This window comes from Jaculus jaculus, chromosome 17 (assembly GCF_020740685.1).
Source record: "Jaculus jaculus isolate mJacJac1 chromosome 17, mJacJac1.mat.Y.cur, whole genome shotgun sequence".
Classification (NCBI taxonomy): domain Eukaryota; kingdom Metazoa; phylum Chordata; class Mammalia; order Rodentia; family Dipodidae; genus Jaculus; species Jaculus jaculus.
In genome coordinates, this window is record NC_059118.1 from 19213488 (window position 1) to 19239556 (window position 26069).

At 39.0% G+C, this 26069-nt stretch overlaps 2 protein-coding genes across 7 annotated transcripts in view; one reads left to right on the plus strand and one right to left on the minus strand.

Annotated features, from left to right (window-relative positions):
* The window catches only part of Dock3 (dedicator of cytokinesis 3), a 455655-nt gene that overhangs the window by 13898 nt on the left and 415688 nt on the right, over window positions 1–26069 (plus strand). The gene's annotated exons all lie outside the window — the stretch shown is intronic.
* Window positions 8139–9921, minus strand: LOC123455552 (SNARE-associated protein Snapin-like). The gene is made up of 2 exons (XM_045136516.1): window positions 9660–9921; window positions 8139–8242 (listed from the first exon to the last, which is right to left on the minus strand). Exons 1-2 carry the CDS (start codon window positions 9919–9921, stop codon window positions 8139–8141), a joined length of 366 nt encoding a protein of 121 aa, XP_044992451.1.

The following is a 26069-nucleotide window of genomic DNA, read 5'->3' on the forward strand; positions in this document are numbered from 1 at the left end:
GTTGAAGGCCCTGGTGTGCCCATTCTCTCTCTCTCTCTCTCTCTCTCTCTCTCTCTCTCTCTGCTTCTTTCTGTCTCTTAAATAAGTAAATAAAAATAAGAAAAACATTTTGACAAATCCTATAATACTTTGTACCTTATAGTAGTATATGTACTTTATCCTCTCCTAGTAGATGAATAACTACTTTACAGATTTCGGCTATGATCTCTATAATAAGAAAGAAATTTAACATTACTGTTTTGCATGGCTATATATACTTATGACATATTCATGTCTATACATAGGGAGAAAATTAAAGTTTCATGATGTAGTACTTAGTGTATTTCATACATATGCTCTGATATTTTCTATTCTTGTTTTTAAAGAAGTATTGGTGATAACTCTGATTTTTGTAACTCATAGTTTAAAAATATTCCCTTTGGCTATAAACTCTTAAAAGTAGGTATGGTAAACCAGGTGTGGTAGTGCATGCCTTTAATCCTAGCACTTGGGAAGAAGAGGTAGGAGGATAGCCGAGAATTCATGGTCATTCTGAGACTACATAGTGAATTCTAGGTCAGCCTGGGCTAGAGCAAGACCCCACCTCAAAAAAAGGGGAGGCTGGAGGGATGGCTTGGTGGTTAAGGTGTTTGCCAGCAAAGCCAAAGGACCCAGGTTCGATCCCCCAGGATCCACGTTAGCCAGATACCCAAGGGGGCGCATATGTCTGGAGTTTGTCTGCAGTGGCTGGAGGCTCTGGCGCACCCATTCTGCCTCTCTCTTTCTCTCCCCCTTTCTCTGTCAAATAAATAAATAAAAATTAAAAAAAGTAGGGATGGTGAGGTTGGAGAGATAGCTCAGCAGCTAAGTGCACTTTCTGTGCAGGAATGAGGGCATTAGGGGGCTTGAAACTGCCTGAGTTTGAGTCTCTGCAGCTCACATAAACGTTTGTGTGTGGCCATGTACACCTATATCCCCAGTCCTGCAAAGGAGCCTAGAGGCCAGGGAATTTTCCTGGGTTCACATAAAACAGCAAGTTTCATTATCAGTGAAGAGACTCTGGCTCAAGTGGGGGTGGGCAGGAAAGTGATGGAAAAACTTGATGTTTGGCTCTGGCCCCAGTAGGCAAATACCCCTCCTTTTCTCACCTGCTGCAGGTGAGTGCATGGGTGTTTCAAGGGCACATACATGTGCATACCCGCCCCACACACCACATTACATAAACACAAGCAAAAAGAAAAAGAGAAGAATGAGACTCTAGTCCCTTCCTTTCTCTCTTGTCTTGCTTCCTGGCCATGAGGTGAATTCTTTTCTGTATCATGTGCTCCTGCCACAATGCACTGTCAACTCCTGAGACCGTGAGTTAAGTCTGTCCAATCATGGGCTGAAACTTCCAGAGCTCTGAGCCAAGATAGCCTTTTCTGTGTAGAAGATTATTTCCTGGGCTGGGAAGATGGTGCAACAGGTAAGAGTGTTTGCTGTGCGAGTATGAGGACTTAGAGTTTGATTCCCAGCCTTCATGTAAAAAGCCAGGCCACATGCCTGTCATCCATATGCTGAAGGGGTTGAGACGAGGATTGCTGAGCTTTACTGGTCAGCTGGTCTAACCAGAAACTGCAAGCTACAGCTTTGGAAAGAGACTCTGAGTGTCCTGCTCTAGCTTGCTCATGTGTGAGCATGTGCATCTGCGCACCCACATGCATACACCACCCCTGTGTGCACCCCATCCATAACATACTACACACACCAAAAAGAAAGGATGGTTTAGGTCAGGAATTTGTTACAACGATGGAATGTTGATATGCTGGACAATTTACCTTTCCAGAAAGCCCTGTGAATTTTTCCACCTTAGTTTTACTCTGTTAGGGACAGTTTCATGTTGCTCTGATGAACATCCAAATCAGGCACAATTTAGGGGAGAAAGGGATTTATTTCATCTTACAGATCCAAGGGGAAGTTCCACCAGTAATGGTGTAAGAAGATGCTTACTTCCATAGATCCAACCAGAGAGAAACCCCACTAGGCCCCTGTCCGGTTCACACTGTTCTCCACACCTTTGGGCTCTGGACCCCAGGATCTGCCTCCAGTGACACCTCCTCCAGCCAAGTGGCTGGAGACCCAAGTTATAAGGTTTGATAAAACCCCTGAGTTTATGGGCAACATACAGTCAAACTACCACACTCTGGTTGTTATAATATGACTGACATGCTGTGACTACTTTTTTTTTTTGGTTGTTTGAGGTAGGGTCTCACTCCGGCCCCGGCTGACCTGGAATTCACTATGTAGTCCAGGGTGGCCTCAAACTCATGGCGATCCTTCTACCTCTGCCTCCTGAGTGCTGGGATTAAAGGCATGCACCCCCACACCCAGCTCTGTGACTACTTTTTTTTTCTGCCTGGAGAATGCCATCTGAAAAAGCCCAACTTTCATGTCCTCTCTGATGCCTTCTGTAGTTCTGACTGATAAAGGTAAATGCTGCCTCTTGCTCTGGCTGCAGTAGGTACCAACTTGTGGTATGCCACTTACTCCTTTATGTCATGCTTAATTGCATCTCTGCCTCAGAGGTCTGAGCTGCTTTAGGACAAAGAGTTGTCTTCTTGTTTGTATCATCAGGACTTAGCTCCTGAGAATCTTCTAAAAGGTAGACTGTGAATTTAATAATATTTGATCATTAGGCATTTCTGGCATTGTGAATATAATTTTATTCTTGGTCTTTTCTTTCTTGAGCATGTTAAGAGATTTTTCTGCCTATGGCTGAGTTCAAATAACAGATTTTGGGTGAGAGCCTTAAAATTTTGTTAGGAATCTATTCTATCTCACCTCAAGTTTTCTAGTAACCACAACAGTGATTCAGAAATCTTGCATCCGGTAATTGTGGTGCAGATTGAATTTACATCATTACCTTTCATTTGACATCACTGAGGAATCTGGTTTGTGATAAGTGACTTTTCCAACTTTAAAAGCACCAAGAAGAGATGTTGTCTATTTAGGTTGAAGTTTTTCTAAGATGTAATATGTTCTAGTCTTTCTTATATTATGAATTCAATATGTTGAATACATTTGATGTTTATGACTTATCTATGTTGACTTTCCTCTGATTATATAAGATGCATATTAATTATAGAAATGACAGTAAATATTGAAAAACACACACAAAAAGAAAATGCAGGTGACATCTTGTTTTTGTTACTCAGCTATAACTCCTAACATATTGACATGTCTTTCTAGCCTTTTTTTTTTTTTGCTTATACAAGTAAGTAGGCATTTAAAATTGTTATTCTGATCCAATTATTTTAAGTATAGTATACCATTAACATTTTCTTACATGTAAAATATTTTAATGAATTCCATTCTATGATATAGATATACTATAATTTGTTGTTTGGCATGAAATACTGCCAAGCTATCCTCTGGAACATTTAGAATACTTGTTTGTCAATACAGTACTTGACATAGTTCCTCCATAGACTTTCATTTTCAAAAATGACAAAATTAGGCCAGGCATGGTGTTGCATGCCTTTTATCCCAACATTCAGGAGGCAGAGGTAGGAGAATTGCCATGAGTTTGAGGCCACTCTGAGACTACGTACTGAATTCCAGGTCAGCCTGACCTACAGTGAGACCTCCTCGAAAAACAAAACAAAACAAAACAAAAAGGCAAAATTGGTGCATGTTTGAGAGAAATAAAGATCCTCTATTGCCAGTTCCTCTTCTTGGGAATCAGTTGTTTAGCTGAACTTTATGATGATTTGTCACTATAAGTATAAACAAATCATTATGAAGTTGACACTTGTATCTTCCTCACTGAGAGCCTTAGAAAAATTACTTCTTCTAGTTAGTAGTTCTCTATTCTCGTATGACTGTGATGTTCCTCAGGAATTTAACAGGCAGATATATGGGACTATGACTCCCTATGAGGTGGTTTGAAATGGTTTTTATTTTGTTATTCTTCTTGTACAATTCTTTTTATCTGTTTTACATGAAGTATTGTCCTTTTCCTTTTCCAATTTGCCATCCACTTACTGCTATTTGTTTCTCTCTCAAGCCTACATTTGTAAGCCTGACCTGAATTGAACTTTGCCAAAGGAAACTAAGTAATCAGATGAAAAATTAAAGTGGCTGTCCCTTTTTCACCTCTCCCATTTTTCTTCTTCCTTTCTCTCCCTTCTCACTCCATTCTTTTCCTCTCTCTCTCTTCTTCTTTTCTCTCCCCTCATGCTCATCCATAGAAGGAAAGCTTCATGATGTTGGATGTAGTTATGATTTCATAGATACGGCATTAAAGTCACAAGCAACAAAAAAGAAACTACAAATGAGACTCTATATAACTTACTTATTTGTGCATAAAAAACATTATAAGCAGAGTGAAAAGGCAAACTATAGAGGAAAAATATTTGGAACTATATATCTTTTAAAGGATATTTCCATTTAGTTGCAAGTAGAGATAGGGGCTGGGTGAAGGAGGAAGAGAGAGAAAGAAAAGGGCAAGAGGAGTGTGGGCACACCAGGGCCTTTTGCCACTGCACACAAACTCAAGATTCATGCACTAGTTTGAACATCTGGCTTTGAGTACTCTTGAATTGAATCCTGGCCAGTAGGCTTTGTAAGCAAGTACCTTTACCACTGTGTCTTCTCCTTAGCCCCATGGAACAATGTATCTTATGAGATTGTTTTTCTTACTTTCTTTTCTATAATGTCTGTTGCCAATATGTAGAAATGCAGTCATGCATAATACATAATGTTTCAGTTAATGGTGGACCAAATATATAATGGTGGTCCTAGAAGATTATAATGGAACTGAAAAGGTTTTATTGCCTGATGCTCTTGTAGCTAATGAAATGTGCAGTGTATTTGCCATCTGTTTGTGATGTGATGTTACTGTAAACAATTCTATTGTATTGCCAGTCCTTTAAAAATATAATCTATGGGGTTGGAGAAATGACTTAGTGGTTAAGGAGTTTGCCTATGAAGCCTAAGGACTCAGTTTTGATTCCCAGTGCTCATATAAGTCAGATGCATAGGTGGAGCATGTGTTGAGTTCGTGTGCAGTGGTTAAAGTCCCTGGCATGCCCACTCTCTCTCTCTCTGCCTCTTTCTCTCTTTCATAAATAAATAAAGTATTAAAGTATAGTCTATTCAATTATGTATAGTATATAATACTTGTTAACGATAATAAATGATCTTGTTACTTACTTACATGCCTGTTATAGGATACTTTTAATCATCTCAATTCTATTATTCTCTTTTTTTTGGTTTGGCTTTTTGAAGTAGGATCTCGCTGTAGCCCAGGCTGACCTAAAATTCACTATGTAGTCTCAGGATGGCCTTGAATTCACAGCGATCCTTCTGTGTTTGCCTCCCAACTTCTGGGATTAAAGGCATGGGCCATCATGCCTGGCTTTTAAAAAAATTTTTTATTTACTTATTTGAGAGAGATAGATATTAATCATACTTAATGGGTTTCATTATGACATTTTCTTGTCCACATGCACATAAGTAATGTATTTTTTATTATTAGCCCTCCATTACCCTATCTTATCACCTTTCTACTCCCTCAGATATTCTCCCTCTTCTTAATTAGTTCCTCTTCTACTTTCACATCTTTTTATTTAAAAAAGTAGCTGGGGTATGTTGGCACATGCCTGTCATCCCAGCAGTTACTTCTTCTGCCTTGCCTCAAGAAATACAATAAAATAAGATTACAAAAACTCCTGAAAATTAAATGTAAACAGCCTCAAGCAAGTCCTTCAAGAGGTATTCTCTTGAGAGTACAGTTCCTTATATTACCCCTGAAGACCTTCCAGTTGAGGAGATGTGGAGGTAGACAGTCTGAACTAATGTGTATGCTTGTTTTTTTAGCAGAATAGTTTAAAAAGAAGGGTTGGAGAGATGGCTCATGGTTAAAGGCTTATAAAGTCTGACAGAAAGTCTGACAGCATGGGTTTGATTTCCCAGTACCCATGTAAAGCCAGATGCACAAAGTGGTGCATGCATCTGCAGTTCCAGCAGGAGACCATGGTGCGCTAATATCTTCTCAAATAAATAAATAGATAAATAAATAATTTAAAAAGTTTAAAAGTAAAAGAATTAAAACTTAAAAATATAAAAGCTTGAGCTGGAGAGATGGCTTATCAGTTAAGGCACATGCCTGAGAAGTCTAAGGACCCAAGTTCGATTTCCCAGTACCCATGTAAGCCAGATGCACAAGATGCACATGCATCTGGAGTTCGTTTGCAGTGGCTAGAGGTCCTGTTATGCTGATTCTCTCTTTCTCTGTCAGTCTCTAATAAATAAATAAAAATAAATCTTTAAAAACATAAAAGCAGGGGCTGGAGAGATGGCTTAGCAGTTAAGCGCTTGTCTGTGAAGCCTAAGGACCCTGGTTTGAGGCTTGATTCCCCAGGACCCATGTAAGCCAGATGCACAAGGTGGCACATGCATCTGGAGTTCGTTTGAATGGCTGGAGGCCGTAATGCGCCCATTCTCTCTCTCTGCCTCTTTCTCTCTCCTTCTGTCTGTTGCTCTCAAATAAATAAACAAATAAACAAAAAACAAAAAATATAAAAGCTTATGGAATAAGGACATAAAGAAAAAATAGTTTTTTGAATTAAATTATTTATTTGGAAGCAGAGTCTCTCTCTAGATCAGGCTGGCCTTGAACTCAAGTAATTCTACCTGCCTCAGTGCAGAGATTAAAGGTGTGTGCCACTGACCTGGCTTGAATTAAATTATTCTTTTAAAAAATTTTATTTATTTATTTGCAAGCAGAGAGGGGAGGGGGAGGGAGAGAGAGACAGAGATAGAATGGGCACACCAGAGCCTCCAGCCACTGCAAACAAACTCCAGATGCATGTGCCCCTTGTGCATCTGGCTTCTGTGGCTCCTGGGGAATCGAATCTGGGTCCTTTGGCTTCGCAGACAAATGCCTTAACTGCTAAGCCATCTCTCCAGCCCAAATGATTCTTTTTTTTTTTTTTTTGTAAATTATTTATTTGAGACAGAATTGGTGCACCAGAGCCTTAACCACTGACTGCAATTGAACTCCAGACGCTTGTACCACCTAGTGGACATGTGTGACCTTGCGCTTGTGTCACCTTTGTGCATCTGGGGGTAGAATGTGGGCCCTTAGGCTTTGCAGGCAAGTGACTGAACTGCTAAGCCCTCTCTCCAGCTTGCATTTAAATTATTCTAACAATGTTAACTACTCAAACAGGGCAACTCACTAGAGAATAGACAGATCATTCACTTTTTTGGCCTTTCCTCTAAATTCCCAATGTCTGTCGTGAAAAGAAATCACAGTAGAGGACCCACTGTTGGTCACAGCTACTGGACATGTAACAGGATACTCTGGTTAACTAGGTCTGATGAAGACTGGCCTTGAATACATAGCTCTTTTTCTAAGAATATTATTAAAGTACTTCCTAGTAGTTCTCTTTGCCTTTAACCTCTGATCCTTCCTATCATCCATCTTAGTCTCCTGGGGCCAAGGTGTAGGGTATACATAAAGCTGAACATGGGGAAGGTGAAAGTTCACTTTTTACCCTAAACCTTTTGGTGTCTTATGATTTTTATTACATGTGATACCTAACCTATTTAAAAGTAAAGTTCTCTGGGGCGGGGGGGAGAAAGTAGATATAGAGGGTGAGGCAGAAGGGTCTCAAATTTGTGGTCCACCGGGGCTGATACTGAGACCCTGTCTCAACAAAAAGTAGCTCATGTGCCAGGTGTGGTAGTCAGCATGCCTTTAATCTCAGCACCTGGGAGGCAGAAGTTGGAGGATTGCTGTGAGTTCAAGGCCATCCTGAGACTACATAGTAAGTTCCAGGCTGGACTAGAGCAAGACCCAATTAAGGAAAAAAAAAAAAAAAACAGAAACAAAAAGTAGCTCATTCTTAGAAGTAAGTGTAAGCTTTAAAATAGGTCCCCAGTCCTGCTGCACATAGGTTTCTTGTGGCTACTACATGACAGATAAGGACTTTGAACAATTCAAGCAGAAACCATAGGGCTCCCTTTTTGTCCCAAAGTGTACAGAGGTTTTTTTCTGGTATTTTCTGTCTCCTGAAATAAGGCAGTTTGAGATTAGTACTCCTACCATTCAGGTCACAGGCCCATTACTTGCTTGGAGAACCAGAAGGATAAACTCCTGAATACAGTATTGCTCACCTTTGGGCTGTTTCCTTGGCAACACTGTAGCTTAGCCTCCTCAGCTGTTCCTGGGTGTTCTGTAGAATGTTGTTGACTAAGACAACTCTTTTCCTGGTATCAGCTTCTTTATTTTTATTTTTTTTAATTGTCAACTTCTATACTTACAGACAATAAACCATGATAATTCCCTCCCTTCTCCCACTTTCCCCTTCACAACTCCACTTTCCATTATATCCCCTCCCTCTCTCTATTAGTCTGTCTTTTAATTTGATGTAATCTTTTTTCTCCTATTCTGTCTTGTGAAGGTATTGCTAGGCACAGTGAAGTCATGGATATCGAGGCCAGTTTCTGTCCAGACAGTTGTATGTAAGGAGTGGTACCCTTCCTTTGGCTCCTACATTCTTTCCACCACCTTTTCTGCAATGGACCCTGAGCCTTGGAAGGTGTGATTGAGATGTTTCAGTGCTAGACACTTCTCTGTCACTTCTTCTCAGCACTATGTTGCCTTTGGGTCATCCCAGTGGTCACCACCATCTGAAAACAGAAGCTTCTCTAACCAAAAGTGAGAATATGAATATGAACATTAAATGTAGTGGTTTCAGGGCAGTTTGGTGAGAATAACATATGCATCTAGCCAGATAAGAGAGCAGGCTTTATACCCCTAAGGCTCATGACCTCCCCTGCCATAGGCTTTTGACTAGGTTTTCAGTACCAGGCATGTATTCCCTCCTATGGAACAGGCCTCCAGTCCGATTAGAGAGCTGTTGGTTTCCCCCAGAGCAGACATGCCACTATTGTACCCGTTTGGTCATTTTGCCTATCTGGCCAATCTTGAGGCTTCCAGTGTCCACTGTTTTTATTGCTGATGATTTCTGTCTCCCATAGGGCTGCATGCAGTGTAGCTTTTTCCAGCTTTCAGTTGGCTGTCGACAGGGAGAATATTTTCTGCTCAGCACCAGCTTGATTTCTCAGTGACCTTGCCGCCTAGGCATCTGAAGTCTTCAGCAACAGGGTCTTACCATCTGTTACTCATGGGAAACCAAGGGCCTTGGCAAAAGCTTGTAATGTTTTGGAGGCAACAGGGACCTTCCTGGCCAACAATTCACTGGAAGGTATCCCATCCCTGGCACTGAAAATTTTCTAGCAGCAATCTATAACTTCTGGATGTGCCATTATCCAAAACAGTAGGCTTTCATATGTCTTATTCAGAATGTCTTGAATTTTGAATGACCCTCTCCCCCCCCCCCCCACCCTTAATCTCTTCTCCTGGCCTCACTTAAACCATTCCACTCCTTGTAACCTGTTTTTCTACTTACATATGTATAATACCATCCCCTAAAGTCCTTCCTTCTTCCTCCCTCCCTTATAACCTTTTTCTAGCTTACTGGCCTCTGCTACCGAGTTTTGGTTCCAACTCACACACAAGTCTAAACATTTGTAGCTAGGATCCACATGAGAGAGAACATGTGATGTTTGGCTTCCTGGGCCTGGGTTACCTCACTTAGTATAATCCTTTCCAGATCCATCCATTTCCCTCAGCAGCTTCTTAACACAGGGGTCGAGATCCAGGGCCACCTTCTGATCCTCATTGATTCCGCATAGTTCTGTAGCTAGGTTGTCAATGTGTTCCCAAAGCTCTATCTGGATTTCTCTGTCTGCATGCATGTGGGTGTTGAGCTGCTGCATAGCCTGTTGCAGGAACTCCAGGACTCCCCCCCCCCCAAAGAAATTGTGGCTGGTGGGATCCACCACTGGGGTCCCTGCTCCCAACATAGCCACGGAACTAACCCCAGCCATCATGACCTGTGCAGACCCAGACGAATAATTTTTTTTTTTTGAGGTTGGGTTTAGCACTAGTCCAGGCTGACCTGGAATTCACTGTCTCAGGGTGGCCTCAAACTCATAGTGATCCTCCTACCTCTGCCTCCCGATTGCTGAGATTAAAGGCATGTACCACCATGCTTAGCTCCAAGAAAATATTTTTGTATATATGTACAATATGTTTGTATTACAGGCTAAATGTGACAAAAGGGTAAAAAATTGTTTAAAACTAAAGTTAAAAAGTTTTGAGCAAAGACCTGTGACATTAAATGCATATAGTATCTGATACTCAGTGTCAGACTATGTAATTAAATGAGACACCATCTCAAAAAAGTTTCAATAAGCTAAGTTTAATTTATTGAAGAAAAGATAATTTGGTGTAGCCAACAGTGTTAAAACTCTGCAGTCAAATATAGTGATGTTTTTAGGCCTTGATATTTACCTTGTACATATTGACCCAACTAGAAAGACTTCTGGTCCTGCATACTCTACTTGTGATAAGTGTTTTTTGAAGACATGTCAGCTTATTTATTTATTTATTTACTTTTCGAGGTAGAGTCTTATTTTAGCCCAGGCTGACCTGGAATTTACTATGTAGTCTCAGGGTGGCCTTGAACTTATGGTGATCCTCCTGCCTCTGCCTCCCAAGTGCTAGGATTAAAGGCGTGTGCCACTATGCCTGGCCATACCAGCTTTTAACTTTTACATACTGTATTTTTAGTGTACCATTTCTATACTTACAATCACAGATGTAGCAAGCAAGCATAGGAATAGCTTATCAACCTATAACTCTCACTTGGCTTGAGCACACACACATTCTTTCTGTCTCTCTCACTCACTCATACTATCACTCCTTTCCTAACAATGTACTTATCAATCTGGGACCACCACGTACAGAAAGCTGCACATACATCCCACTTCAAAGAATGTAATAGGTTTTACTTCCCTAGCAACACTTAGGTAACTCTTTTTTGTTGTTCGTTTCCATTGAAACATATCCCAGAACTACAGGCAGAAGGCTGACCCAGCCTGAACTAGTTTTGGATGGACGTACAGTAAGGAAAATTGTATCCCCAGAGTGAACTTTTAGGGAAAGCCCTGTTTATCATCTTACGCCTATGCATGTTGGGTGTGCATATGATTAAGATGCATCATGGGAAAGGACATGCATGGTGAACTAAGGCTCATGTAACCTAAACCTCTCTATCAAAACCAGAACACCACTTATACTCCATCCCTATCAACTGACTCCTGTTTCTAGATTCCACAGAAGGAAGCCTATGGCAGTAACTCTTTTCCTGCTCTTCAGTGCTCCAAGTCAAGGATCCCAGTGCTCCCTTTCTGTATTTTTGTTTCTTTTATAAAATTACTTGTTGCTTTTACTGCTTGAATGTGCTTTTTTCAGTTCTTTAAATAAGAAGCCAAGAACCTGGAAATACCCAGTTGAGACAAGAGCACAGGCAACACAAGCATGAGTGTGTTAACAGTTGCCCACTATATTTAATTTAGTAACATACTCTACAGTGTTGTAGTTTTAAAAGCAGTGGACTATACAGTATAGCCCACGCATATAGTGGCAAAACCATGTAAGTTTATGTAATATAACTTATGAGCTTGTACAATGACATGACTGATGAATGACATATTTCTCAAAATGTATCCCTGTTGGTAAGTGACATATGAGTGTGATTTTTTTTTTTTTTTTTTGAGGTAAGGTCTTGCTCTAGCCCAGGCTGACCTGTAATTAGTCTCAGGCTGACCTCAAACTCATAGCAATCCTTCTACCTCAGTCTTCCTTGTGCTGGGATTAAAGGTGTGCACCATTACGCCCGGTGTGTGTGAGTTTTGTATGTTGATTTTATGTTCTGTAATTGCTGATTTCTTTTTTTCTTTCTTTCTTTCTTTTTTTTTTTTTTTTTTTTTGGTGTTCAAGGTAGGGTTTCACTCTAGTCCAGGCTGACCTGAAATTCACTCTGTATTCTTAGGGTGGCCTCAAACTCACAGTGGTCCTCCTACTTCTGCCTCCCGAGCGCTGGGATTAAAGGCATGCGCCAGCACACCTGGCTTACTGAATTTTACTTATTAGCTCTAATAAGCCTTCCCTGATTCTTTAAGATTAAGATTTTTCTACATATAAACTATAAAGAAAGAGAATCTTACTTCTTCCTTCCAAGTTGGAAGCTTATTTCTTCCTTTTTCTTGCTTAATATTCTGACTAGATCCTCTGCCTATCAACCAACTCCTTTTTTTTTTTTCTGGACATCATAAAAGGTGAAAACAGGCATCCTTACCTTGTTTGTTCCTTAGGGGAAAAGCTTTCAATCTTTTACCATTGAATAGTTGTGCAATATTAACCTACATCTTTTTCTTTTTTTTTGCAGCGGTTGGTTTTCATTGCATCTGGCCCAAACTGCCACTTATTTATGGCTGTACTGTGTGTGTTATTTGTACCTGTACTATGTGTATTATGTGAATTTGGTCATTTTTATTTCTTTCTACTTCTAAGTATTCATGTTCCATTGCTGATAGTGATATATACTTCTCCAAACCTGATTCATCTTTCACCATATTAGTTACTCCTTACAGTAAAGGTACTAAAATCTTAATTTACATGATTTGAAACAACTTTAAGACTATATAAGATGTGATTATTGTAAGGCCATAACAACTAGAAAGGAATAAAAAAATCCAGAAGACTATAAGGAGTGTTTATTTTCTTCTCTCCTAGATTTTCCTAAGCAAGTGAAAATGATTTGAAAGTTGAATTTAAAGGTAACTTATTTAATGTCAGTCTAGCTTTGCATTCCTTTTTCATTTATTGGATAGAGTTAACAAAGACTGAAATAAATATCAAAGTTTGGAGAGAGGAGTTCACACAGCTGTAGTGCTTGAGATGGATGGAAACATTTCAAACATTAGTATGAAGATAAAAATCGATAGAGTTTGTTAAAGAACAAGTAATCCTCGAAAATAGAAAATTTGAAATGATTCTTAGCTGAGTTCGGATATAAAGTGGATGGCAGATTAAGATAGCACTGAGATAATATGTTGCAATAATTGACAAAGGTTTTAACTGTAATTGGTTTATTGACCCCAAGAGGGAAATGAAAGTTAAACTTTTATTTTTTCACAATAATTGAAGAAGGTAAAAAGACTTTGATCTCCAATTCCTGGGCATAAGTGATCCTCCTGCCTTAGCCTCTGAGTGCTGGAACTATAGGCAAGCACTTCCATGCCTGGGATAGAAGTTGGTTCAGCAGACATTAATTGAAACTATAGTGTGTACTTGGTATTTGGAGTAAAGATACAAGTCACCTTTTTCAGGATCTTTTAAACTCTTTTTTAAAATTGAAAGCTTCCATAAATAAAGACAGCAAACCATGATAATTCCCTCTCCATCCCCCACTTTCCCCTTGAGAAATCCACTCTCCATCATATCCCCTCCCCCTCTCAATTAGTCTCTCTTTTATTTTGATGTCATCATCTTTTCCTCCTATTGTGAGGTAGTGCTAGGCACTGTGAGATCATGAATATGGAGGCCAATTTGTGTCTGGAAGGTGGTAGGTATATTTTATCTAGAAGATTGTGATTTAAGAAGATAGTTGAAAAAAGTGGCAATTCACAAAAGTAACACCTCTATATTCATAGAACTTTGGATTTAGAAGAGGCCATAATGATGTAGCTTAAACTAGTTATTTTTCAGGTGATTATCACTGAGGTCATAGGAGAGATGTGATATACTTAGGGTCGTAGTTTCACTATTTTGGGTCTTGACTTCAGGTCCCAGTTTCCTGCACAGGACTTTTTCTCTTATGTCACTATATATGGGATCCAACTATAGGAGGATAGGATTTAGTCAAGAAATACTTAGTGAATGCCTACTGTGTGTAAGATAAGTAGAGGAAATGAGGATATTGTTCTTGAGGAGTCTATAAAGAACACTTGTTGAAGAATTTAACAAGTGGTCTTTTCAGTTATGCTTAATAGAAATCCATCCCAAACTGAAGCAAAAGGGGAGAATTTATTGTTTTTTATAGTTCAAGTAACTAAAAATAGGTCTGGTCTCAGGTTAGACCAGAATCTGAACCTTAAATCATCAGAATCTCTGTATCTCCATCTTAGTGTTTACCTGTTGAACTTTCTTGCACTCATTAATTCTTGAAATTTACTCCTTTCATTATTGAATAATATAAAGCCCAGAAACTCTGTGTTTTTAGCTTTCCAATGCATGGTAGAATAGGAAATAGCTCTTTCATTTCAGGAAGTGAATGATATGGCCAGTGTACCTTACACATCTACTTGTGTTTGAGGGGCTTTAGTTAATAGCCCACTGAGTTCATGCAAGGTGGGAGAGTTGTCTTAGAAGGATAGGGTTAAGGATAATGGACAGTAAAGAGATGGCATCTACGTGACCTATACACAGCATACACACAGTGAAAGCTATTGTATGTAAACCATGTAGAACAAGTAGAAGTAGAATGGACCATAGAAATTCAGAGCCTAGAGACATAGCATAACACATATTTTTTTTAAATAAGATTTTTTAAATAATTTTTTTGTGTCATTTTTTATTTTATTTATTTGAGAGAGACAGACACAGAGAGAAAGACAGATAGAGGGAGAGAGAGAATGGGCGCACCAGGGCTTCCAGCCACTGCAAATGAACTCCAGACGCGTGCGCCCCCTTGTGCATCTGGCTAATGTGGGTCCTGGGGAATCGAGCCTCGAACCGGGGTCCTTAGGCTTCACAGGCAAGCGCTTAACCGCTAAGCCATCTCTCCAGCCCATAACACATATTTTTAAGAGTCGAAGAGTAAACTAGGCTTTTGTGAATGAAGAGTAAACATGAGAAGAGATTAGGCAACAAGAAAACAATGAGATACATGAAAAAGATTTTTGCAGGGTGGCTTGGGGAACTGTAATAGGCCGAGTCCTGTGACACTGAAAAGATTGGGGACATAAGTTTGGTTGATAATATGAAGGACATTGAATGTTAGAGTAGGGAATTTGTACTATTGGGCAGCAAGGAGCCATTGAAACATTGTGATCAAGGGAAAAAAAAAGAAGGAAAATGGAAAAGCCTAAAATGGTTTTAGATTTAGAAAAACTGTATGATAAAAGAAGAATCAAATTTATTTATCAGATAAATTGGGCTACATTATTACTAAATGGAAAGGTTATGTTATAAACCATTTAACTACCTTCTATGTGCTTCTTCAGCAAAATAAATACATTTACTTTTTTTGTTTGAGGTCTGAGTTTACATATAGTTTCATCCATTAAGACAATATTTCATTGTAATAGGCAATATTGCTTTATAAATGACCTTATTTAATAGATACAATAGCATATTTTTCTCTTTGCTATTTGGAGATGGTAAGTTGGAAACTTGTATGTGTTGTGTGGATATGTTTAATATGTGTATGTGTGTGAATGTGGGTGCATGTTGCCATGGCCAGTGTGTGGAGGCCAGAAGACACTTTTGGGTGTTGTTCCTCATCTTCCTCCTCTTTTGAGGCATGGTCTCATGTTGTTCACTGTTGCTTTTTTGCCAGGCTAACTGGCTTTTGTCTCTACCTCTGTTCTTGTCCATAGACATGGCTAGGATTATAAATGCTTTGCACAACATCCAACTTTTAAGAAATTATTTTTATTTATGTATTTATTTATTTTTAAATATTTTTATCTATTAGAGATAGATAGATAGATAGATAGATAGATAGATAGATAGAAAGAAAGAAAGAAAGAAAGAAAGAGAGAGAGAGAGAGAATGAATGGGCACATTAGGGCCTTCAGCCACTGCAAAGGAACTCCAGATACATGCGCCACCTTAGGCATCTGACTTATGTGGGTCCTGGGGAATCGAACCTGGGTCCTTTGACTTTGCAGGCAAGTGCCTTAACCATTAACTCAATCTGTTCCCCTGATGACCTCATTTAGGCCTTCTACCCCCAGTAATCTGTTCTTCTACTTACATATATATAGCCATCTCCTAAAGTCCTCCCTTCCCCTCCCTTCTTATAGCCCCTTTCTAGCTTACTGGTGTCTGCTACTGAATTTTATTCCAACTCACATATAAGTCCAAACATTTGTAGCTAGGATCCACATGTGAAGGAGAACATGCGGCACTTGGCTTTCTGGACCTGGGTTACCTCAGTAATAATAATCTTTTCCCAGTCCATCCATATCCCTGCAAATTTCATCATTTTGTTTTTCTTTACCACTGACTAGAACTCCATTGTATAAATGTACCACATCTTCTTTATCCATTCATCAATTGAGAGATATCTAGGCTGGTTCTATTTCCTAGCTATTGTGAATATGTGGCAATAAACATGGATATGCAAGTATCTCTAAGGTAGTATGATGAGCCCTTAGGATATTTGCCTAGGAGTGTTGTATCTGTGTCATTTGGTAAATCTATTTGTAGCTGTCTCTGGAATGTCTACACTTATTTCCACAATGGCTGTACCAGGTGACATTTCCACCAACATTGTAGAAGGGTTCCTGTTTTTCTGCATCCTCCTCACCAGCACTTACTGTCATTTGTTTTCTTGATGATAGTCATTATGACAGGAGTGAGATGGAATCTCAAAGTAGTTTTAATTTGCATTTCCCTATGGCTAAGGATGCAGAACATTTTTTTTAGATGTTTCTAGGCAATCTGTATTTCTTTTTTTAAGAACTCTCTTTTCAGTTCCATAGCTCATTTTTTAATTGGGTTGCTTGATTTCTTATTATTTAGTTTTTTGAGTTCTTTGTATATCCTGGATATTAGTCTTCTGTCAAATGTATAGCTGGCAAAGGTTTGCTCACATTCTTCAGGTTGCCTCTTTGCTTGGTTCACAATGTCCTTTTGCTATACAAAAGCTTTGTAATTTCATGAGGTCCCAGTGGTTGATTAGTGGTTTTGTTTCATTAATTTCTGCCCTAATTTTTATCATTTCTTTCCATCTACTGATTTTTGGTTTGCATGTTCTCTCTGTCATGAAACCTAGGCAACTCTGTGTGTTCAGATATTTGAAAACTGCTAAATTTTATTTACTTGTAAATCATATGATCTTTATTTTTCTTGCTTACTTATTTTGTTTGGAAGTTGAACAGGATTTACAAAAGTGTCCATCTTCCTTTTGTTAAAAAAAAAAGCTTTCAGAAAGTTTCATAATTGAAAGTGTTAGCTCTGTTTTCCATATGTGGCTTTTATTATGTTAATGTAATTTTCTTCTATTCCTGTTTAGTTGGAGTTTTATGATTCAAAGATATTAACTTTTTTTAGATGCTTTTTTCTATATCAATTGAGATGGTTATGTAGTTCTTTTTCTTCATTCTGTTAATGTGGTGTGTTACATTGGTCATTTCCCCTATGTTGAACCATTCTTGTATTCTAGGAATAAACACTACTTAATTATGTTGCATAATCCAGTTCATATACTGCTGAATTCTGTTTGATGCAGAAACCTTCCTCAGAATACTAAACAAATGTTCATTAGGGATATTAGTCTGCAGTTTTCTTGTAGTGATTTGCATTTCTCTGATGGTTAGATATGTTGAACAAATTTTCATATGCCTCTTTGACATTTGCATTTTATCTTTAAAGAAATATCTATCCGAGTCCTTTGTTCATTTAAAATTCAGTTATTCAGTTTTTGTTGTTGAAGTATAGGAATTCCTTATATATTATCCCTGAATATTATTACTGTTCAGATATGTGCTCTGTAAATATTTTTCTTCTATTCCATAGGCATTGTTGACTTTCTTTGCTCTGTTGACTGTATCTTTTCGTAAAGAAGTCATAAAATCCCTTGTAGATCCATTGTCTTTTTTGGCATTTTGTTTCCTGTGATTTTAATGCCATATCAATAAGAAGTCATTGCCACCGGGCTTGATGGCGCACGCCTTTAATCCAGCGCTTGGGAGGCAGAGGTAGGTGGATCACTGTGTGTTCGAGGCCAGCCTGAGACTCAATAGTGAATTCCAGGTCAGCCTGAGCTAGAGTGAAACCCTATCTCGAGAAACCAAAAAAAGAAAAAAAAAAAAAAGTCATTGCCAAGTCCTATGTCAATAGAGCTTTCCCCCTATTTTCTGCTAAAAGTTTTACTGTTGTGGGCCATACATTTAGGTCGTGTGTGTGTGTGTGTGTGTGTGTGTGTGTGTGTGTGTGTGTGTTTGTGTCATTTTGAAATTGAGAATTAGGGAATCTCTTTTTGTTTTTAAAATTGCCTTGAATCTTTGAGGTTTGTTGATTTCATTTTAATTCTAGGGTGTGTTTTTCTATTCAAAAAAGAGATTTACATAATTGTGTTGATTCTGTAGATTTCTATGTGAATATGTGATGTGTTCTTGTTCCTTTTCTGTCTTTACTTTTTTTTTAAGCACTGTTTTGTGGTTTTTAGTCTGTAGGCCTTTCACCTTCTTGGTTAGGTTTCTAGCTAAGTGTTTTATTATGTTGATGCTTCTGTGGCTTGTGATGCCAGCTGCTCTCTATTACTGTACTGCCACCATACTGGCTCTGCTGCTGCTGACTTTTTTCATGTTACCTGCTCAGTCAACACTGCTAAAAATAGGTAAGAAAAGACCACATAAGAGAGAAGCTTCTTTATTGGGCTTAATGTTGCAATGCCAGGGGAAACAGCAGAGGTGGGTGTCTCCCTGCTGGTTTACCAAGTGAGCTCAGCAACCTTGTATATATAACCTTAGCAGGGGTGCTTGCACCAGTCACAGCAAACCTTTCATGCAAATGAAGGTTTGCTTTTACATCAAACTAAGCATTGTCCCTTTTGCTCCTTTCACAGCAGTCTCCCTCTACTAGATCACTGGGAAGTACTCTCCTTCTGGCATGCTTGGAAATGGTTGTAGTGTCATCTATAGTTTACTAAGGCTTATGATAGCACAAAGTCCAGTGCAAGTTTTAAAGTAGTTGTGGCTGGGGTAAACCTTCAGGAGCTATACTTGTGCGGAAGCTGTGATTATCATCAGTCTTCCTCAGGGAGACTGGAATGCTTAAGTGATTCATGCTGGCATAGTGTAGTCTGGCTGGTTGTTTGGCTAACAGTCATCTATGTGTTCAAGACAGCCAGGGCACCACAGAGTTGTCGATTTCGAGGTTAAATTATCTTCTCTCCCAACATTTGTTTGCTTTTTCATGGGAAAATGCACATTAGAAGAAGGGCTTGTAATAACTTCTTATTAGCATTAATCTTGATTTTAACCATGTTTAATAGTACTTTAGGGGCTGGAAAGACAGCTTAATGGTTAAGGCGCTTGCCTGCAAAGCCAGAGGGCTCAGGTTTGATTCCCCAGTACCCACATAAACCAGATGAACAAAGTGGCACATGCATCTGGAGTTCGTTTGCAGTGGATAGAGGTCCTAATGTGCCCATTCATTCTCTGTCTGTCTCTGTTTCTTGTACCCCCCCTCTCAGGTAAATAGATAAATAAATTTAAAAATGAATAAACTTATTATTTGCAGATGACATGTTTGTATACATAAAGGACCCTAAAGACTCTACCAGCAAACTGTTAGAGCTGATAAACACCTATAGCCATGTACCAGGATACAAAATAAACACATAGAAGCCAGTAGCCTTCCTCTATGCTAACAGCAAACACACCGAGGATGAAATCAGAGAATTACTCCCATTAACAATTGCTTTTTAAAAAGTACCTTAGAATAAACCTAACCAAGGAAGTGAAGGATCTCTACAATGCAAACTTTAAAACACTCTAGAGAAGTTGCAGAAGACACTAGGAAATGGAAAGACATCCCTTGTTCTTGGATTGGAAGAATCAGTATTGTGAAAATGGCAATCTTACCAAAAGCAATCTACACATTTAATGCAATCCACATCAAAATTCCAGTGGCATTCTTCACAGAAATAGAAAAAAAAATCCAAAAAATCATTTGGAAGCACAAAAACCCTCAAATTTCTAAAACAATTTTGAGCAATAAAAGTGAGGCTGGTAGTATCACCATACCTGATTTTAACCTGTATTACAGAGCCATAGTAACAAAAACAGTATGGGATTGGCACAAAAACATGTACATAGATCAATGGAATAGAATAGAGGACTCAGATGTAAGTCTGGGTAGCTATAGCCACCTGATATTCGACAAAAATGCCAAAAATACTCATTGGAGAAAAGACGGCATTTTCAGCAAACGATGCTGGGAAAACTGGATATGTGTGTGTAGAAGCATGAAAATAGATCCTTATCTCTCTCCTTGCACAAGAATTAAGTCCTGCTGGGCATGGTGGCACACGCCTTTAATCCCAGCACAGGTAGGAGGATCTCTGTGAGTTAGAGGCCAGCCTGAGATTACAGAGTGAATTGCAGGTCATCCTGAACTAGAGTGAGACCCTACCTTGAAAAGCCAAAGAATTAAGTCCAAATGGATCAAAGACATCAAAATCAGATCTGAGACTCTGAAACTGCTGGGACTCAAACTTAAGTCTTCATGTTTACATAGCAAGCACTCTTACTCACTGAGCCTCATTTCCTCAGCCTGTCACTTCATTACAATCCAGAGGACTCACTTTCATATATATATATGACTTTATATATATATATATATATATATATATATATATATATATATATTTTATAAAGGCAGAGAGAGAGAGAGAGAGAGAGAGAGAGAGAGAGAGAGAGAGAGAGAGAGAATGGGCGTGCCAGGGCCTCCAGCCACTGCACATGAACTCCAGATGCGTGTGCCCCCTTGTGCATCTGGCTAATGTAGGTCCTGGGGAATTGAGCCTTGAACTGGGGTCCTTAGGCTTCACAGGCAAGCGCTTAACTGCTAAGCCATCTCTCCAGCCCAAGATACAGTATTCTTTATTAACAAGTTCCTTTCCTCCACAGCATTGTGAATATATCAAATCTTCTCCTTAGGCTTTCCGTGTTTCTGCTGAGAACTCTGTTAACAGTCCTTTGCTAATATGCCTCAGTGTGCCTCCTTTTGAATATAGTCTAATTGGAGCTTATTTGGCTTCTTGGAAGTTTATATATCAAGTAGTGTCTTTAAAAAAATCTTAAAAGTTTTTGGACTGTTTTTTTTTTTTTCCCTTCAAATAGGACTTCTGTCCCTGTATTAGTCAGGGTTCTCTAGAGGAACAGAACTGCTAGAACGAATTATTTTAAAAAGGGAATTTATTGGATTAGTTTACAGTAGTCCAATAGCAGTTGCAGGGAACCTGGTAGCTGCTCAGTCCATGTGGCCAGATGCCTCAGCAGTCCTGATTGGGCACTGCAGATGGCCCCAGAAGGCCTGGAGGCTTCCCAAGGAGCTGCTGGGTTTCGATCCATGCAGGTCTTCAGTTGATGATGCTGGTCTTCGGTCCACGCTGGTCTTCAATCCATGCTGGAAGGCAGCGAGCAGCGCCAGCAGCCAATTGGGAGGAAGGAAGGGGCTCTTTTCACCCAGAGCTTTTTATATAAAGTCCCCCTGAGAGGGCCCGCCCACTCTGGGTGAAGGACTTCCTCCTTCAGTTAATCCTTCCAGGAAGCAACCTCAAGGATCCACCTCAAAAGGATTTCTGTGGATTACTAAACAGACCAAGTTGATAACACCTTAGCTATCACAGTCCCTTTCTATGTCTTTTCAGAACTTCAAAATGAAGGTGGCCAGCTGATCATGGAATGAAATTTCCAAAACTTACTCTAGAAAATCTTTGAGGGCTGGGGTCTTGGCTCAGCAGTCAAAGTCACTTGCTTGCAAAGCCTGCTGGCCCGAGTTCAAAATTTCCCAGTACCCATATAAAGCCAGATGCACAAAGTTCATCTGGGGTTCGTTTGTAGTGGCAAGAAGCTCTGGCACAGCTATTCTCTCTTGTCTCTCTGCTTGAAAATAAGTAAAAATTAAAAAAAAAAACCTCTTTGTTCTTTATAACTTGTTTGTTTCAAGTATTTGTTATTGTGGCAGAAAGTTGACCAGTATAGACTGCCATAATTTGTAGGTTGTTTTGCTTTATGGTATCTCTATGTCTCTTAGTCACTTTTTACTTTTAAGTCTTTTCTTCCTTCTGTTTTTCATACTTGATAATTTTATTTTTAGGTTTGCTAATTCTTTTGTTTCCTCACACCTGCTCTTAATACTATGTGTGTTTTGGGAACTCTGCTATTATGTGGATACCTAAGATTGTAGGGCTGGAGAAATGGCTTAGTGGTTAAGGCATTTGCCTGCAAAGCCAAAGGACCACAGTTTGATTTCCTAGGACCCACATAAGTCAGATGCAGAAAGTGGCACATGCATCTGGAGTTTGTTTGCAGCAGCTGGAGGCCCTAAGTGCCATTCTCTCTGTCTCATCTGCCTGTCTGTCTTTCAAATAAATAAATAAAGCAAAATAAAATAAAATAAAATAAAAAAGATTGCTAAATTTTCTAGGTAAATTTTTTTTTTTGTCATAATGTGGTATCTTATTTTATCCTTAATAACTTTTAAACTCTAAAATCTATTTTCATTTTAATTTAGTTTTTTAAAATTAAAATTAAAATTAAAGTTCGTGTGATATATCCTTTTCCATTCTTTTACTTTTAACCACTACTTGTCATTTGTATCTATAATATCTCTCTCTCAAAGGTCCTCAGTTTGGTGCTATTGGAAGGAGTTAAAACTTTCAAGAGGTGGGGACTAGTGGGAAGTCTTAGGTCACTGTGGGAATACCCTTGAAGATGATAGTGATAGTGGGAATCTATCTTCTTCCTTTTTTTTTTTTTTTTTTCCGAGGTAGGGTCTCACTCTAGTCCAGGCTGACCTGGAATTCACTATGTAGTCTCAGGGTGGCCTTGAACTCACGGCGATCCTCCTACCTCTGCCTCCTGAGTGCTGGGATTAAAGGCGTGCGCCATCATGCCCAGCTGAATCTATCTTCTTATTTCACTTTGTACTCTGCCATAAATTGAATGGGGTTCATCTACCACGTACTCCTCCCATGATGTCCTGCCTTATCACAGGGCCAAAAGTAACAGGTCCAACTGACCATAGATTGCAACCTCTGAATCTGTAAGTCGAAGTAAACGTTTCCTTATTTTAGGTTGATTTATCTTGAGTGTTTGCTATAGTAACAAATTAACATACCCAGCTATATATCACATATTATTATATTTGAAACAGAAATTTTGTAGAAATTCATATTATTAAGTCATGATTCTTTTGGGCCATTCTATCTTTTTTTTTTGGTATGGTGTGCGTATAGGGTATACACATGTGTGCACACACATATGCATGTGTCCCATGTATGAGTATGTGGCAGCCAGAGGAGAATATTGGGTATTCTCTTAGTCCTCATCTGTGTATTTCTTTCCTTGAGATGGAATCTTTTCCTCTACCGGGAGCTCCTTTCCATTAGCAAGTCCCAGTGATTCTCCAGTATCTGCTTCCCCATCCCTCAGATTACACTTGTGAATGTCATACCCAGTTATTTTTAAACTTGGGTTCTGGGGAGTCAGACCTGGTGATCTCTGTCCTAAGAGCTTTCATGCTTAAGTGACAAGTGCTCTTAACCATGCAGCCATCTCCCCAGCCCAATTCCGTCTCTCAGGTTGGTGTGTTCAGACCACTTGCATGCATCTAAAGTCTTCTCTCTTTGTAGTGCTTCTCTAGGTGGGAAGGCAGCTTTATCTTGTCTCATTAACTCTGAATCTTGATTATGAATACAGGAACATGGAACTTTATCTAGATAGAAAGTATAATGGATTTGTTGTTATTTTTATGTTTTGTTTATTAACATTAACTTTGAAATTTGAGAATTAAAAGATAGTCTTATCAACTTAAGCTCACACCACCACTTTTATTAGAAAGCCATAGGAAACTTTAAAGTACCTTATATTTTGAAGTGATTTAGCACTTAGAAATTGCAAAAATAGTGTAGCAGTTGCTTTCTCATTACTGGGACAAAACACCTGAGCAGAAGCAGCTTCTGGAAGGAAAGGGTTTACTTCTGGCTTACAGTTTCAAGGAGAGGTTTCATCTTAGTGGGGAAGGCATGACTGTGGCCAGATAGCAGCAGGTGTCACATTTCCACAGGAGTAGGGAGAAGGAGAGAGTGAGTTCACTGAGTATAGCAAATGGGACTGGGCTTGCCCCAAGTCCTGCTGTTAGTGACATACCTCCTCCAGCAAGGCTCTACCTCCCAAAGCTGAGTATTAAGTATGAGGCTTAAACACAAACACATAAGGCTGTGAAGGACATTTTGTATTCAAACAACCACAAATATTCATATTATTTATTTTTTGCTTGTTTACTAAGTTAGGCATGATTGATTCTTTCATAGTTATCCTTTGTTAACCTGTTTTTTTCCTCATTAAACTTACTCTTTACTGCAATGATTGTCTTTTTTTCTTCCTCAAAAGTAGGATCTTCTGCAGTGCTGACTTGGTTGTCATGAATTGGTTTATTTTGTGCTTGTCTTGAACTGTGTTCACTTCTCTGTCAATTTTAAAAGATTACTTTTCTGGGTGTAGCAATCTTGGTCAGCATTTATGTAATTTCAGGGCTTGAAATACATCATTCTATATATATGATATATATATGCTTTCCTGGCTTTTTGGTTTCTGCTGAGAAGTCTGAAGTTATTATGATGAATTTATCTTTGAGTTGACCTTTTGTTCTTGCAATTTTTACACACTGTTTCTTTGTTCTGAAATCTTGCATTCTAAGTATAATGTGTTGTGGAAGGCTGCTTTGGTTATGTTTGTGTTTCTAAATGCTTCATTCTTGCATTTCAAATCTTTCCTTAGAATTGGGAAATTATTTGCTATAATCGGTTCTCTTTGCCTTTAATTTGTATATTTGCCCCATCCATGAATTCTTAGGTTTGGTCTTTTGGCCATGTCTCAGACTTTGGGGAAGTTGTTGTCATGCTTGTTAAGTATTTATGCCTAATAGTATTTTTTTTTTTTTTTTTTAGTTTTTCATTTATTTATTTGAGAGCGACAGACACAGAGAGAAAGACAGAGGGAGAGAGAGAGAATGGGCGCGCCAGGGCTTCTAGCCACTGCAAACGAACTCCAGACGCGTGCGCCCCCTTGTGCATCTGGCTAACGTGGGACCTGGGGAACCGAGCCTCGAACCGGGGTCTATAGGCTTCATAGGCGAGCGCTTAACCGCTAAGCCATCTCTCCAGCCCCTAATAGTATTTTCTTGACTCTGTCTTCCATCCTTGATATTCTTTGTTTGTTGGATCTTATATGTAGGTGTGTTTTTAAATTTGATTGTTGCATTTCCAACATTTTTATCTTTTTACGAAATCTCAATTTTGATTGGGGAGATGGCTCATCAGGGTAAGAGTTACAAGCATGAACACTTGAGTTTGATCCCCAATTTCCATGTTAAAAAAACCAGGCATGGTCATGCATGCTTCTAACCCTAGTGTTGAGTGGGGTGGGGACAGGAGGATCACTGGGGCTCTATGATCAGCTATTCTCACTGAAAAATGGCAGCTCCAGTTTCAGTGAGATAGTTTATCTCAAATAAATAAAATTTAAGAGTGATGGAGGAGGATGCCATACTCTGCACATGTATCCACAGGGAATGTGTATCTCCATATACATATACATGCACCATACACATCACACACATTTTAGTTTTCTTGCTGTTTGTATATTCACAGAAGTCATTGATCCTTTTATTTAAAAACATTTCATACACATACATATTGTATGTTAACCATCCTCCTCCTCATCCTTCCCTATTCTCATTAGTCCCTTTTGTTTTCCTAGACAGTTTTACATCTACTTTCATGTTATGTGTTCACACATAATTTTATATGTCTATAAAATCCTAGGACCATAAATGAGAGAAAGCGTGATATTTCTTTCTCTGAGATTGGCTTAATTCTTACTAGGATTATATCAGTTGCATCAAATGTCATAACTTTATTCTTCTTTATGGCTGAAAAGAATTCCTGTGTGTGTGTGTGTGTGTGTGTGTGTGTGTGTGTGTGTATGTGTATGTGTGTGTGTGTGTGTGTGTGTGACATTTTCTTTATTCATTCTTCTGTTGTTAGACACCTAGGAGGACCAATAAACTTAACTTTTATGACTAGTGTTACAATAAACATTAATGTGCAAGTATCTCTGTGATAAGCTGACTTTTGAGTTCTTTGGATAAATATCCAGGAGTGGTA